Here is a 14,693-nt window from a genome sequence, read left to right as displayed (position 1 = left end):
ATTCTCCTTTCCTGCTGCTATTCCTGACTTGACCAGTGCTTCTCAGAGCTGCAGTATCAACTGAAAAAGTTGTATCTTGGGGAAAATGAGACTCAGAACTGTTTCTGATTTATAACTACATAAACTGGGAAAATTCAATTGAGACTGGAATTATATTATTATTAGGCTGTCTTTGGTTAGTACAATATGGACTCTTCCACCACTTTCTACAAATTATGGAATTCTGCACTGCTTCTAAGATTTAATGTTTTAGTCCAGCCTCTCTATCCCAAAGAAAAAACTATCTTGGTTTTGTCATAACTGGTTACCTTTAGGCATAAATAACAAGACTCCAGTGATTTTGTTTTCCAGTGCTGACTTGCAATACTTCACAGAACCACAGCTTTTTGTATGTGTGTGTGTTTGTGTGGCAGTTTTATTTATTTTTCACTTAATTTTTCCAGTTGTAGCTGTCAGAAGGCTTTTGAGGCAGAGTTGTCTGTATTGAATGAACTTGCTTGTTCCTGTTCTCAGGAACTGCTGGCTCTTGTCTCTCACTGAAGCACCTTCATTGTCCGGCCCTGAGGAAAAACAGCTGCACGACTTGAGGTCTCGAAATGCCAGGCTCATGCCTCATTTTTCATAGCAGCTTTGTATTTCCCCCTCATCTCTTTGGGCAATGGTACAACAGCAGGGCAGGGAACTTGGCCTTCAATCTCACACATACATTCTCGTAGATGATACTTTTTGGGCCCGAAGGTTGCTGGATGTGATAGTTTTTTCCTTTCCCTTTCTTCTTTTTCAAGCATTTCTCTAGAAAAGAGATCTGTTTGTTACTATTGGAAGTCTGAATTGCAATACTTTCTCTCCCTTCCCTGGACCCAGGTTATCAGAAAGATGGATTTACAGTTCCTACCTCACTCGTGTGAGTTTTGTCTGTGAAAAGTGGTATTTCCTTCTGCCTTCCACAAAAGTTTGTATTATATATGCTAGATTAGATGTTAGCTTACTGTGTGCTACTTACTTGCTTTTTCCCAGGATTTTTTTAATGTGCTCTGTTATCTCTTTGTTGGTTTTATCTTCCACGTCAACCAAAACTTGTTCTCCATTGTCTGTCAAGAAAAATTCATAACAGTGTATAAAATTATACCACTTCCCCAAGCATGTCGTTTATAGAGGCTTTAAAAGCACACGAATGAAGGATCTGCTTCCCTTCTGCAGTTAGTATGCAACGCGATGTTTTAAGTGAAAAAGCAAAATCTCCATGAGGGTGAGTCTAGGGGAGCTGCTGACGGCTCAAACTCTTTTCCCGTCAAGCAGCTTCTTCCCCCGCTCCAGCCGAGGCAGGGCCGAGCGGGAACGACACAACCGCGGCGGGGCGGCGGGCAGGACCTACCCAGGTAGAACCGGAGGAAGGGCGAGGGAGTCATGTTCCTGAACAGCATGATCTGCACCCACGGGTTCTTGTACTGGATCTGGGGTATGTTGAAAAACACGAACTTTCTGGGAAGAAAGAGAAAAGGACACACGGGCTGGCCCGTTGTCTCTGCGGAGGGCGCGGCCCGCGCCAGCCCTGGCGTCTTCGCAGGGGCAGCCCGCGCTCCCGCCCCGCCCCGCGCTCACCTCGCGCCTTCGCTCAGCTCTCCTGCCGTGTTATAGTTCACGGTCATCACCTTCACCGAGCTCTTGAACACGACGTCGCCCTGGCTGAGGTACTGCAGGGTCCGGCGCACCGGGAAGCGCCCCTTCATCGGCATGGCGGCGGCGGCCGGAAGGGCAGGCAGCGCTCCCGCGCGCCCCCTGGCGGCGCTCGGGGCCCCGCGCAGCAGGGACGGCCGCTCGTGGGCCGGAGCTGAAATAAAACCTCCGGAAAAGGAGGAGTTGGAGCCACTAGGTTCATGGAATTTCTTTTCTGTACCCGGCCCGGGTAAATCTCTTGTTAAATAACCACTGTGGTGAAGGTAAAATGCTGTTTCTCCCTAAAATATTGTAAATCGTGTATTTGGCTTAGACAGCTCCTGTTGAAGAGGAAATTAAATTAATTTCAAAATAAAACTCAAGAATGCAGTTATATTTGTAATTCACTTTAATAGTAGAAACCTCATTTAGCCACTAGTATTAACCGCAACAATATAATGACACAACAGCATTTAATAAAATGCATAAGCTAGATCATGCACTGCAATACTCTATATACAAACACAACAATGCAAATTCCTCTTTGTGACTGAAGACACTGTTTGGATATAAAATATAGTTTAAAAAAAGAACATGCTATCATTTTTAAATGCTATCACATACAACAACACTGATTTCACAAAAGAAGCTGTGAGAAACTAACAACTTTTGCAAAGTTTTTAAACTAAACATAGTTTTCTAAATAATAAGGAACAGAGACTTCCAGCAAATGTCCCAAGGAATTGAAAGTAGATGCTTTCTTTTATAAAAAAATTCTGTTTTTCTAGGAGCTCAGCACTCCCTAGTATGCCAATACAGATACAACAGTGTGCAGTTTTCAGTTAGGAAACGATGAGCACTGGTTTCCAGTGTATTTCAGAGTACAGGTTAATTATTAAAAATATTCCAACATTTGATCTTGATTCCATATATGAAAAATTATACATATACAGTCTGTAAGTAAAATGCTTTCTTCTTAAAGACTGTGCTTTTTGTTTGGAATTTATTCGCTCCTACTTTAACCCATAGTCATGAAAAATATCATAAAATGGAGTTGTGTTGCATTATTGCAGAGCCTTTATTGTCAATAAATGTGAGCACATTTTGTCCTTCATAGTATAAATAATTCAAATGTGGATATAACACATCCAGTTTCACTGAATTTTGCCTTTTTTTTCTGAATTCACAGTTGAAGTTTTAAACAGATGCAATCTTCATTAATGCCCCAATTGGCTTCCTAAACTTTAAAACTGTTCCCGCAGTACAGTGACTTTAACAGACTTTCAGGTTTCTATTCACCTTTAAAGAGGTTTCCTTTAAAGAGGAAAGCAAGCGTTCAAACAGCACCGATTGTCCAGACACCAAGGAAGGACCATCTGTCACAAAATTTCCTGACATTAATTTAAGTAATTTTCCTGCCGAAAATAGCAGAAATAAGGTTTTGAAATGCTACAGGTTTATTCCTGTATTTGAAATACAAGCTTACAAATGCTCACTAACCAATACACCTGGGAACATTCTCAGCATATTCCATAGCAAACTTTCCAAACTTTCCTCAGACTTGTGGTTCACGTTAAGCACACATGAAGTTCACATTATTTCGATTGGTGTCTTATTATCTGATTAAATATATACAAGTCTTTGCCGCAGTGAGCACAGAAGGTAGAAATAAATGCCCAGAATGAAATTCTACTTCACCTTTTAAATGACAGAAACAAGACTTGTTGAACAACTCTCTGCATGGTCTGTGAAATGGTTTTATAAAAACCCACCGTTAACAGATTTACTTTATGGAAGGCTTCCTTTTTAGGCTTTTCCCTTTCATCAAAAGGGAGAAACCCCAACTAGCTGGGTTCAGTTTAGGCTGGAAAATAAAAACTTTGAAAAGTGAATATATAATTGAAATGCATTGTGAAAATCCTGAAGATGTCTTGATGCCTGCTAAGAAATAAACTACCTGCAACATCCCTACTATTTAACTACCATTGTATCTGAGCTGCTGTTTCACTGAACAGAGCACACAGTCTCTAACTCACAGGTTGGTTTCATGTGATCACCATGACAATATGAATACTGATTTATTAAACAGCATCTATTACCTCTTGTTCTCTTGTGTGCTGAAGTTCAGTGATAAATGGCAACTTGGTTTACTTTCAATTCACTACAAATGAAAACTTAAAAACAAAAAAAAACCCTCAGTCTCTTACCAAGCTTCACAAAAAATAAACTTTACAAAACTATCTCAGGTGGCTGGAAGAGAATGTGTATATAATGAACAGGGGAGTATCTTCTATGACTATAGTTATTTATTAATTACTTTGAACAGGCATTATATGCTCAACTAAGTATTGACTGGCAGACTTCTAGAGGTCAAATGAGAAAAGGTAAAGAGAACAATGTAAAAGCCAGAAAATTCACGGAATATATTTGCCAGTTCTGAACAGCAAATAGTGAATTTAGACTGGTTTAGAAAAAAAGGTGCATAGCTCTGAAATTTGTGAGGATTCACCAAATTAGGAAGCTCTGGATTAGCAAATTAATAAAAAACTCTGGCACATAGAATGGATGAATAATGGCTCCATACCTGTACATATATACATACACTACATATTTTCTATACACTGTACAGAATATATTTAGACAGAGAGGTATAAACATACACACATACATACAGCTATGTACATATGCATCAGCTGCTCAAGTGAATTCTAGAACTGAACATGCAGAAATGCACAATGGTGGGAGGCACAAAATAGATGTGTACAACTCTATCAAACCCTTTAAAAAGAAAGAAGACAGGCAGGAATTTAACAATAAGCCAAAGCATTCATGTAACTCAGAGGATTGAATAGGTTGTGGGAATTATGAAACATTGCAACAGTGGTACCTGTGATGAAATTTGCATGACTTCACAATAGAAAAACATCTAAAGTTTAGATGTTTAAACTTAGAGCATCTAAACTTTACAAAGAATTTAACTTGTAACCCCAATATAAATAATGTTCTAAATTTTTTCTGCACAAATAATTTCCTATATGTTGATAACACTGACTGCAGCTGAAGTAGGGTTGTAGCGTAATCTAACAAGGAGGGTTAATGGCATGGAACAATAAGCCTGAACTTCATTCAGGAGTATTTACTGTTAAAATGACTCAGCAACTTTAGAATTAAAAGGTGCAAAAAGTAAATGTTTTCATTGTCTCTCCTTTGCCATCCCCTCTTGGCAATTTTATGCATAAAACTATCTCTAAACTAATTTCCAAGTCACAATTTGTCCTTCCTCTGCCTCTCACTCTCCTCTCTAGGGCGACCATTCCCTCATTTGGCTGATCCCTCCTGGATATTTGAAGGTGTTTGGACTGCAGTTGTCGTGTGCTGCTGTCACAGCTGGCCCATGCTTACCACCAGAGCCAACTACTGCAAAAGTTCTTCTGTTGCTGTATGGCCAGTGCAGCAAACGCTGGGAAAAGGGAAATTTGCCTGTGTTTGCTGGCATTTCTGCTTTTCCTCTTATGGACAACAGTAGGTGAAAAAAAAACAAAAACAACCCAACCTGCTGTGGTTTTGGACTGTTAAGAGTAACCAGAGAGGGATCTCAAACAGAAAAGAAACACTTTTGTTCTTTTCAGGATGGCATCATCCAGTAGATATGTGCTGGTACACCTGTGTGTCTAACAGACCTGCCAGTTCTACTGCTCATTCCACCTGATTCAAACACGGCCCTGACTGATGCTGTTAGTGCAGGAAGCTGCTTTGTCACTGCTTGGGCAGTACCCTCAGCCCATTCACTTCCAGTTCTGTCTTCCTGGTTAAACTGTATTCCTGAAGCCCTTTGCTAGTTGTGCAATTTGGTGCTAGTTTTTTTTTTTTTAATTGCCTTTTACTAATTAAACAGCAGGTAAAGAGGAAAGAATCTGAACAACGGTCTGAACGTTAATGGGCAGGAAAATCTACTGACACCTGCAGTATCCGGAATGAAATAATTCAGGAATCTGTGAGTCCTGTGTACTATACAGAACAATTAAAAAAAACCCACACAAGTGTTTTATAGTCTCTGCCAAAGGAGAAACAAGAGTCAGGAAACTGATTTCACCTGGGAACTTTAGCCCTGACTTGGTTTCTCTAATACAGCCTCAGAATGTGCGTTTTGCCAAAGGGAACTGTAATGGCCATGCAGGGCCGCTGGGTTCTGCACACAGACCTGGAGCCAGAGCTCCTTGCCAGAGGCATCCTGGCTGTCTGGGGAGCCAAGGGCTTCAGAAGATGGTGAAAGGAGACTTGGCAAATGACACAGCTAATCAGTGGAGAGCAACAATAGTTTCTTGCCCCAGAGTGCTCTGAAAACTAAGCCTTCTTAATAATCTAACATTTTAGGGCAGCTAAAATAAAGCCTTGTAAGGAGACTTCTAAGAAGGATCACTCCTTGGAGATGATTTTTTCCTCTTCTACCCGTTTCATGCCAGAGTAACTCCATAGACACCAAAAGCATTGCAGTTAATTTATAAGCAATGTAAATAGGCAGAGCGAGATTACTTTTGCACATCATCTTAGTTCTGACTTTATAGTCCAATGTAAGTAAATAAAGGGAAGAGTATACCTTCCTGCATTTGTCATAAATGTAATTAAAATCATTACAACAAAGCTAGTCTCAAATGCTTTTTATCTACAAGATTCAAATCCAGCTCCTTTGCATAAGAGCTGGAAAACAAATGAAGCACAATGGACATTACTGCCTCATTATCACTCCTTGCATTGCTTCATTATCATGCCCCAGTCTCAGTCAGCACAGAATTCTAACATTTGTCTGAATGAATTATGACTACTATACACATTTGCTCAGGTTCAGATAAATCTAATCAGATAATTTATTACTCTATTTCTGCCAAGTTAAAGTATTTTCATTTCAAGAGCAGCAGAAATAGACCCTCTGAAATTCTGAAGAGAATAAATTTTGGCACTAAGTAGAGCTTCAGTGAGATGAACTTTTCTTAGAATCACTTTGTGTCTGTGATACTTTGACTCCAAGTTCTGTAAAAACAAGTTCTGCATTTAAATTTCACCTTTATGAAAACAGGCTATTTCAATATTTAACACTCAAAAAATCGTTCTTCAATAATTGTTACAATAATGAAAAACTCTCCTGTCCCATATTCATAAGGAAAAGTTTGCACTTTTGAAGGAGAAAAAAACCAAAACTAATTTAACAGTAAAGGTGCTAAGATTAGGCTGTTACCATCTTCCAGTCACTGCAGGAGGGATGGAACAAACCTCAGAAATTCCAAGAACTATGTTGGTGTTGCACTACTTTGTGCAGAGACAGTGCAAAGCAGCTGCACTATGTGCATCACAGGGTCCTGCTGCCACTGAGAAGAATTGGGACAGGATGGCGAACTGGTCAACAGGAACCTTGTGAAGTTCTCAGAGGAAAAACACGAAGTCTTTCCCTGGGGAGGAAATAGCCCAGGCACCCACGTATGTTCAAATTTCTACAATCCAAAATGTTAGTCTTGGAATCAAAATACTGTATAGTTAGAGAGAGTACCTTTTGTTAATGGCATCAGAACTAAGTAGCCTGGTTCTGAGCTCTACAAGCCAGCAAATCATGCTAATGATGCTACACAGAGAAGGGCTTTAGAGCTTTTAGGTGGTAATATCCAAATCTTAAGGATTGAACTGCTTCATTTCATCTATTTAATGCATGCACAACTATGGATTGCATGTTTGTTACTCAGTTTACACAAATTAATATTTTATCCCTAATAAGCTCTTTAATGACCATTTGCAGAATAAGTAACTATCAGGGTTTGAGCAAGGATATCATTATGTGGCCTTGCATTTGTGGGGGAGTGTAGTTTATTTGTAAACAGAGCTGCACAATATTTATTGTTTTGATTTATGTACGTCATGCAAGGCATACATTTTACATTTTATGTAATGTGATCCCTTTGTTCCCAAAAAACTACAATGCCTTTATCTTCTTTCCCGAATTGTTATGATCACAAGTTATAAAAATTACAAACAAATTTTCACACAAAACATGGGGCTCTTTTACTTGAAAAATTGGAGATTGAAAATATGTTTGTCAAGAAGAAGCTAGCTGGTGTATATTGAGATTTAAAACCAAATATTCCAAAGGCTAGTTTTTGTGCTAAGGAATATTTCATTTACCATTGAAACACTTTCTGATCTGCTAAATGGTTTTTATGAAATACTTAAAGAAATTAAGTTCCATAATCCTTTTGGCAATAAAAAAAAAGTCACAATAGTTCAATGCATTCTGCTTGTAGAACAATGATATAACCCAGTAAAATTTTAAATGTTAACAAAAGCAGTCACTACTCTTTCCAAGGTAGCTACTGATTCTGATATTAATATCACCATTAATTTTTAGAGTTGTATACCCCTATTTGACATAAGAACTGTGCAGCAGAAGTGCTGACACAATCCCACATCAGTTACACTACAATCAAATGAATGGTACTAAAAGCTCAAGTCCACCTGACTTCACATGTAGAGAGCAAACTTTCCATTGCAGGAACAATATGACAATTTAATTTGCTACAGCAAAAGCTGAGAGTTACAAGTGCAGTATTACAAATCTCTGCATGGATACTGGACTCTGTAATACCCTTCTGAGAAAAGAAGATTCTGAATGTGCTAAAAATAGTAACTGTAGACTTCAATGCATACAGAAGCTAAAATTAAATAGTCTTTTGTGTCACAGTAAGTGCTACAAATGTCAGCCTCCTGACAAGCATGAAGTATACCAGGTCTTTTTGTTACTTTAGAAGCCTCATCTAAAGCTGCTTAAGGTCTTTTGGCTACAATTTAGACTCTGAAAAGTCACAAAGACCAACCTAGTTGATGTTTCTAAATAAATAACAATAACAGAAGAAAAACCAAAGTGCTGAAGTGATCATTAGAAAAGTTTTGTCACATAAAACTATGAAAGTAAGAACACCTCTAACACACACACACAAAAAAATAATGCATCTAATGAACCAGGATCAGATGAAGGTATTAGTTGCTATGACTTAAAAAAAATCGTTGATTTTAAAATACTGAACAGCCATAGTAATAAATTATACTAAAATGAAACCTATGCTAGCAGCTAATGGCCAGTACTACTAGAAACATGTTGATGGCTCATCACTTAAGACAATTAAAAAAGTAGTTCATTTTATATCTCCATGGTGTATCAGTCATCAACTGCAATTGTACATGAGTGAGAGTAAATCCCAACTATATTTTGGTTTCAAACTGAGTGACAGGAAAGTTGAGAACACTGGAAAACTGGGAGTGCTCAGTGAGCGAGGGAGAAATAGAGTGAGAGAGCTTTGTAATAAACTCTTGCTGACAACCAGAGGTTCTGTACATTTCAGGTCTCAAATTATACCCTGTGGCTACATGATGAGGGTGTTCAGAATACAGAGGAGTAAATTTGGAGCATACAAAGAACATACCCAAAGAGCATCACACATCTCTATTTGAAAATGACTACTCTTCCAGTTAATGACTGATTTGCCCCGAAGTCAAAAGGCTTCTTAGAATAACATTTGTCATGATTGTGTTTGTATAAATAGACATTTTAAGGAACCTGCATATTTAATCATTATTGTGACAAATGCTTTTTTTTTCTCTAACGTGGGGAACTCCTGTAGTACCTAATAGTAACTATGACTGCACTGTACTGTGTATTACAACTGCACTAATTTAACAGATATCGTTTCATATAATGTGGATATCTGATTTAAGAATCCACATTAATAATTCATGCATAACATAACAGCAAGTGACTTTTTGTAGATTAAATGATTGTCTTCTTTAGCATCCACATTTTTACAAAAATCACTAGCATTCTGATTAAGGACATATGCATTTTTTAATTTTGCATTCTCATAAGCAGGATGTCAATGATGCTGTTGCTCTGACAAGAAGTGATTACAAAGTGCTAGTATTATACCCTGGCATTTGCTAGACATTCATTCCAAGGATATTTTTAAATATATACATACTGTTCTTTTCAAAGTAATTTTATTACTACTCTGATATTATAAAACTCTTTTTAACCACTGATAGTTTCTAAATACAAAGCATGTGAAAAGTATGTTCAGTAACCTATGGCCTTTTAAATGAAAGGCATCAAAAACATTCCTTGTGGCAGGAAAAGTCCTATAGCAGGTCTTTTAACAGTTGCTTTAAATTTTGTCAACATCAGGAAAAGACAAGGAGAAATCTGTCAGGAAACTGATAACAAGTTGGAATTATCTGCACATACCGAAAACACTACTCTTTAAACTTCGTAATTATATGTTTTTTGTGAAAATTACTTCAACCCCCCAAATGACGTTGTTCCCTCTATGCAGACGTCCCAGTTATTTGACCATTATATTCTGCTGTTTCCATTTTGAGAATGTAAGGGATTATGCTGTCAATGGGAACATTTCCAATGAGACCTGTGAAAAACAGTTCCTCAGTGATGCTAGAGCTCATCAGCCTGAGGGCTGGCAGGCGAACTAGGATCCGGGCTAGCCTGAAAAAGAAGTTCAGTGGATTATAAATACACACAAGACCAGTTTAAGACACTGTGGCGAAAGAGCTGGATCTACCTGTATTATTACCATAATTCATGATTAGGTGTAAAGAGGCAATTAAAGCTAATTGGCTACCACAAAAAGAATGGTTACTGTTCTATCCTGCAAGCCAAATGAAAGCCAAGTAGCTTTGTAGTTTTCCAATGAAAGGGCCTTGTTAATGCCCTTTGTGGGCAGAACACGTATGTACAAACACACCATTTCCTTGGGGCTTTTGAAATTCCCAGCTCTGGATGAACAATGCTGAGACTGATAATATTCATACTGATTAGTAAGAACATTTGCAGCATCTTAAGAGTACAATGCTTAATTAAAATTTCAGCCATAAACAGCATAGACCTCGGCTGCCTAGCAACTTTATACTAAATCATATAGCAGGAAGGGGGCTGGATGTATATAAACAGAAAAAAGAGAGTCCACTTCTAATGAGAGAAGGAACTGGGGGGAATGTACCGTTAAGCATGAGCACTGCCAAATCACCCTGGTGTTTTATTTACCAGGATGTTAACAGATACCTAATATAAAGAAGTGACTGTATTGAAATGCTAGACTTCCCATGCATATGAAAACTTAAGACAGTGATGAAAGCATTTTGCTGTCATTCATATGGCAGATGTACATTACAAATACCAAACCAAATAAATTTGCTGAACCAGAACCATGTAATAGCAAACCTCAGGTAGCACTGACCACAGGTGCTCTGGAAAATGCTTGATTATCTATGGAGAAAATATACAAGGCCCACTCTGCTAATATACCATCACTTGTAAACATCAAGGCAAAAAGATTCTAGCTATGCTGTTGTTTTTGTGAAAATTGTAACACTTGTTTCCTGTCTCAATTTGTACCAGCACTCAATTGCTCAGAAATAATCAGATTTGTTGTCTAAACTTGTCTATGGGTGACCATGGAAATACAGACACTATTAGTTAAAATAAAGGACACCGCTTGGGGAAGGTAACTCTTGATTTTCTTCCCTGAGACTCTGTTATGAGAAGTAAGTGTATGGAACAAATTTTATATTTAGTTTTATGGTAGATATTCAGCTCTCACTAATCAAATCAGAAGGACACAATTGTACATGGAACAATGTGGGATTTGAGGATATTTCTGAGGCAGAGAATCCTATTTTCATTGCACTACTGTGTTAATTCTGTAAGATGAGTGCAGAAAATGGAGATGGGAGAAGCTCTCTTTTTCAGACAGGTTTTTTTATTCTTTTTAGTTACCCCAGCCTCAGACAGTGCTTAAGTGTATGGGATTCGTCCTTTACATGAGGATACCTTTCACCTGTTCAGTAAAAAAGAACATGTTCACATGGTCTAGTATATCTTGCTAGACAGAGGAAAGAATTTCCCTGATAAGTGCAGAGAATCATTGTGTTTATGAATTTTGATAAGTATTGTTAGAAAATACTGTAACTGTTTCTAGCACATAACAAACAGATTATTTGAGAGGTGAAAAACCAAGCTAGATATTTTAAGAGAAATCCCTGGAAATTTAAAAAAAAAAAAAAAAGCAGGATGCAGGAATTTCTTATAAACAGAAGTTCAAGAAATGGTTACTGTTCCCTGCTGTATGTAATCCTTGTTTTTCAAGGGCTATAACTGTCAGTTTTAAAATTTTTTTTCTGCATATGCAACTTCACAACATTTCAAGGATAATAATCACCTTTCAGTTGTCAAAGAGACTTTAAAATAATAATTTGAAAAAAGAAGCAGTGTGAATTAGTTTGTTGAAGTAGTTATCCCCCAAACTTCTAAAAAAGTCTGTTTACTTTTCTAAACATGACTATGAAAGTCTCAAAAAAACCCCTCAAAAACCAAGGAAGTACTAATAAATTTAATTTATGTGGAGGAAGCTAGACAGCTATTCTTGTTTCTATGTACCTTTCAACAAATCTGCTTGCTTTTATGAATTAGATTTTAGTTCTTTCTCATCAAAAGTCAAAAAACCCCCCAAACCCCAGATGTCAAAAACATCAATGATATTATTTTGTACTTTTGTTAGCTACAGCCCACATCATTACTTTGGGTACTTTAGACAATAAATACCTATAAGTATCTTCTGGATAGGTTTTTTGTACATAGTCCTGCAATTCCATCTGTGCCTTCTCCTGGAATTTTTCTATTTGGGTTGAACTGGTCAGACCAGGGTGATCTAAAGAAACAAAACATTTCTGTATGTCGATTGTTTCCCTATACACTGTGAAATAAATGTATTTATAAGACTCTTAATTTCAATTAAATATTTCTCTGGTATTGTGATGTTTAACATTCTAGCTGTATAAAGGAAACCACTCAGGTGAACATTTATTTCCTGGCTTCAGAATAACCTCGTTCACTTTTCTCTCTAGAGCTGTGCGTATCCATAAGAAAGTGGAAAAAGATTAAGTCTCTATGTGTGTACCATGCAGTGACACAGAATTTGTTTTTAACTTTGCTTGTTCAAATGTAAAAATGTTCGCTACTGTGATTTGTTCTAACTAGGCTGGCTAAACAGTAGCAAGGGTTATTTTCATGATAGATCAATGTCTTAATCTTCCCAAGTCTGTCTCATGTTTTAATTCCAGCTGACTCAGCTCCTCAGACAGCCACATGATCAAGGCAAAAAAAAAAAAACAAGCAAACTCAGAAAATATCACCTATCTATGCCAGAATACCTTCACTCTTGTGTCCAAACTGCTTGTCCCTTGGAATAGGACAGAGACACCTTGAGTTTGGATACTTCCTTGCTTTGCCAATTCAAACAAAACCCCTAATAAACCAAACTCAAATGGGACAATCTCCCCTCCCCCCCCCCGAATTTAAAAGAACATTTCAGGACACCTGTATATTCTAATTAAGTTTTACTACAAAGAGAAAAATAATTATCAAAGCAAAATTACCCCAAGCAAACACACCAATAACAATGTATCCTTTTACTTAGTATTCTGTTAAATACAAAGTGGTAAATACCTTTGAAATTAAATAAATAATGCAACATTGACCTTTTACTCAGCCTGTCAGCAGTTTTAGATTAAGGACATCTTTGTGTGTCCTAGAAACATTTGTCACCTTTGCTGAAAAGACTACTACTTACAATTGCTATAATGTCCTTACCTAATCATTCCACAAAATCTTAAGTGTTTTCTTTGAGGAAACTCTCATATTTCAGGAACACTTGACCACTATGTTGTCTGCTGTCACTTTTTTGGTAACAAATGGAAGACAGCCTGTTTACATTCTGTTTTTGAGATTTTGTGGAAGTTGCATATAAAATAGGTATTTCTGCTCATATTTCAGCTGTTCCTCTTAGGAGTGTATTAAAAATACTAAAATGGAAGCAAATTTCTTTTTGTCACTCGGAGAATGCATTTCTTCTAATCCTCCTCACCATTTACCTCACTAATATTGCTAGTACACATTCCAGATAATTTATTAATCATAGATTCTCAGCTGAAGGTAATTTGAAAATCTAATCTTCTAGGGTGGATCAGGAAACACCTGACAGATTTGAACTGTAAATAACATGGATACGTTACTCTGAAGTAATTTTAAAACACATATTGTGATAACATTATGAAACACTCATTTTATCTGCAACTTAATAGATAAATCCCACATCAACACATTAGTCTCATTTTAAAAATTCTAAGGAATTGACATATTAAGGCTTATTATTTAAAAAGATATTGTTACTAAATTCCTTACCAGGGCTAAAAAGGACTATAGCTTTAAGGTATGCATATTCATATCCATCAATATCAAGCTTGGCCATGCTGTTACAGAACTCCTGTAGTTTCCAGATGTGCTCCATGACTTGCTTTATTCTGTCTCCAGAAAGTTTATCTATAAAAAGATATTGCTTACTATGTCATCTGAGCTCAAGCATTTCTAATATATTAACAAATAAAGTTTTATAAACCAAGTCAAGTCATATTTGCAAGTCTTTTGCTGTCTTAAAACCACTTAACATGTAAGGATGGCCTGAAGTATTATGGAAGTGAATTAATAAAGTTGAGTCAGACCCCGGGCTAGCAAACAGAATGTTAACTCTTCTGTGTAATTTTGGCAGGACAGCATAATCTGCCACACCAAACTTTTTCCAGTGGTGTACTGTTCTGAGCAGAGACTCAAATTATGGACCATTATTCTTCAAATGGCTAGAGTGATTCTGGGAATAAACAAAACAAATGCTAACATGCAACCCTAATTTTAAATTCAAACATTATTGAATTAGCTTTTCCAAAAGTGAATGCAAGAACAGTAATGACAGTGCTACTTTCTCCTCTATCTGTACTTTTAGGAGTGAACTTTTACCATTAGCTATGGTAAATAGTCTTTTTCCCATCTGATGGGGTAAATTCACTGAAATACACATACACAGATTCTTCTATCATTTGAAAGATCTCATTCCTTATATGGGGTTCATAATATATTTTAAAATTTCAATTTTAAAAAA

The 14,693-nt window shown here is 37.1% G+C and overlaps 2 protein-coding genes across 4 annotated transcripts in view; both read right to left on the bottom strand.

The window, feature by feature from the left end:
• Positions 1–397: 397 nt before the first annotated feature.
• MRPS25 (mitochondrial ribosomal protein S25) lies at positions 398–1,888 on the bottom strand. Its single transcript, XM_062501068.1, has 4 exons — positions 1,603–1,888; positions 1,376–1,482; positions 1,004–1,091; positions 398–792 (listed from the first exon to the last, which is right to left on the bottom strand). The coding sequence occupies exons 1-4, from the start codon at positions 1,734–1,736 to the stop codon at positions 606–608; spliced, it is 516 nt and encodes a 171-aa protein (XP_062357052.1). The 5' UTR covers positions 1,737–1,888; the 3' UTR covers positions 398–605.
• Positions 1,889–3,891: 2,003 nt separating this feature from the next.
• NR2C2 (nuclear receptor subfamily 2 group C member 2) overlaps positions 3,892–14,693 on the bottom strand; it is a 35,577-nt gene continuing 24,775 nt past the window's right edge. For all 3 annotated transcript variants that reach the window (XM_062501020.1, XM_062501018.1, XM_062501019.1), the window contains 3 exons: positions 13,943–14,080; positions 12,305–12,410; positions 3,892–10,189 (listed from right to left, as the gene is read on the bottom strand). In XM_062501020.1, the coding sequence (XP_062357004.1) occupies positions 10,015–10,189; positions 12,305–12,410; positions 13,943–14,080 (419 nt within the window). In that variant the 3' untranslated portion in view covers positions 3,892–10,014. The remainder of the gene's footprint in view (positions 10,190–12,304; positions 12,411–13,942; positions 14,081–14,693) is intronic.

Source organism: Cinclus cinclus, chromosome 12 (genome assembly GCF_963662255.1).
Source record: "Cinclus cinclus chromosome 12, bCinCin1.1, whole genome shotgun sequence".
Lineage (NCBI taxonomy): Eukaryota > Metazoa > Chordata > Aves > Passeriformes > Cinclidae > Cinclus > Cinclus cinclus.
The sequence above is the reverse complement of the archived record's forward strand: the minus strand, read 5'-3'. Positions and strand labels throughout refer to the sequence as shown.

What these genes read in the sequence shown, in the direction of transcription:
- MRPS25 (XM_062501068.1), bottom strand. Translation starts at nt 1,736, where the DNA reads ATGCCGATGAAGGGGCGCTTCCCGGTGCGCCGGACCCTGCAGTACCTC. An exon ending in GAGCTGAGCGAAGGCGCGAG is followed by an intron (nt 1,483 to 1,602) that starts GTGAGCGCGGGG and finishes CTTTCTTCCCAG; the next exon opens with AAAGTTCGTGTTTTTCAACA. An exon ending in AAAATCCTGGGAAAAAGCAA is followed by an intron (nt 793 to 1,003) that starts GTAAGTAGCACA and finishes TCTCTTTTCTAG; the next exon opens with AGAAATGCTTGAAAAAGAAG.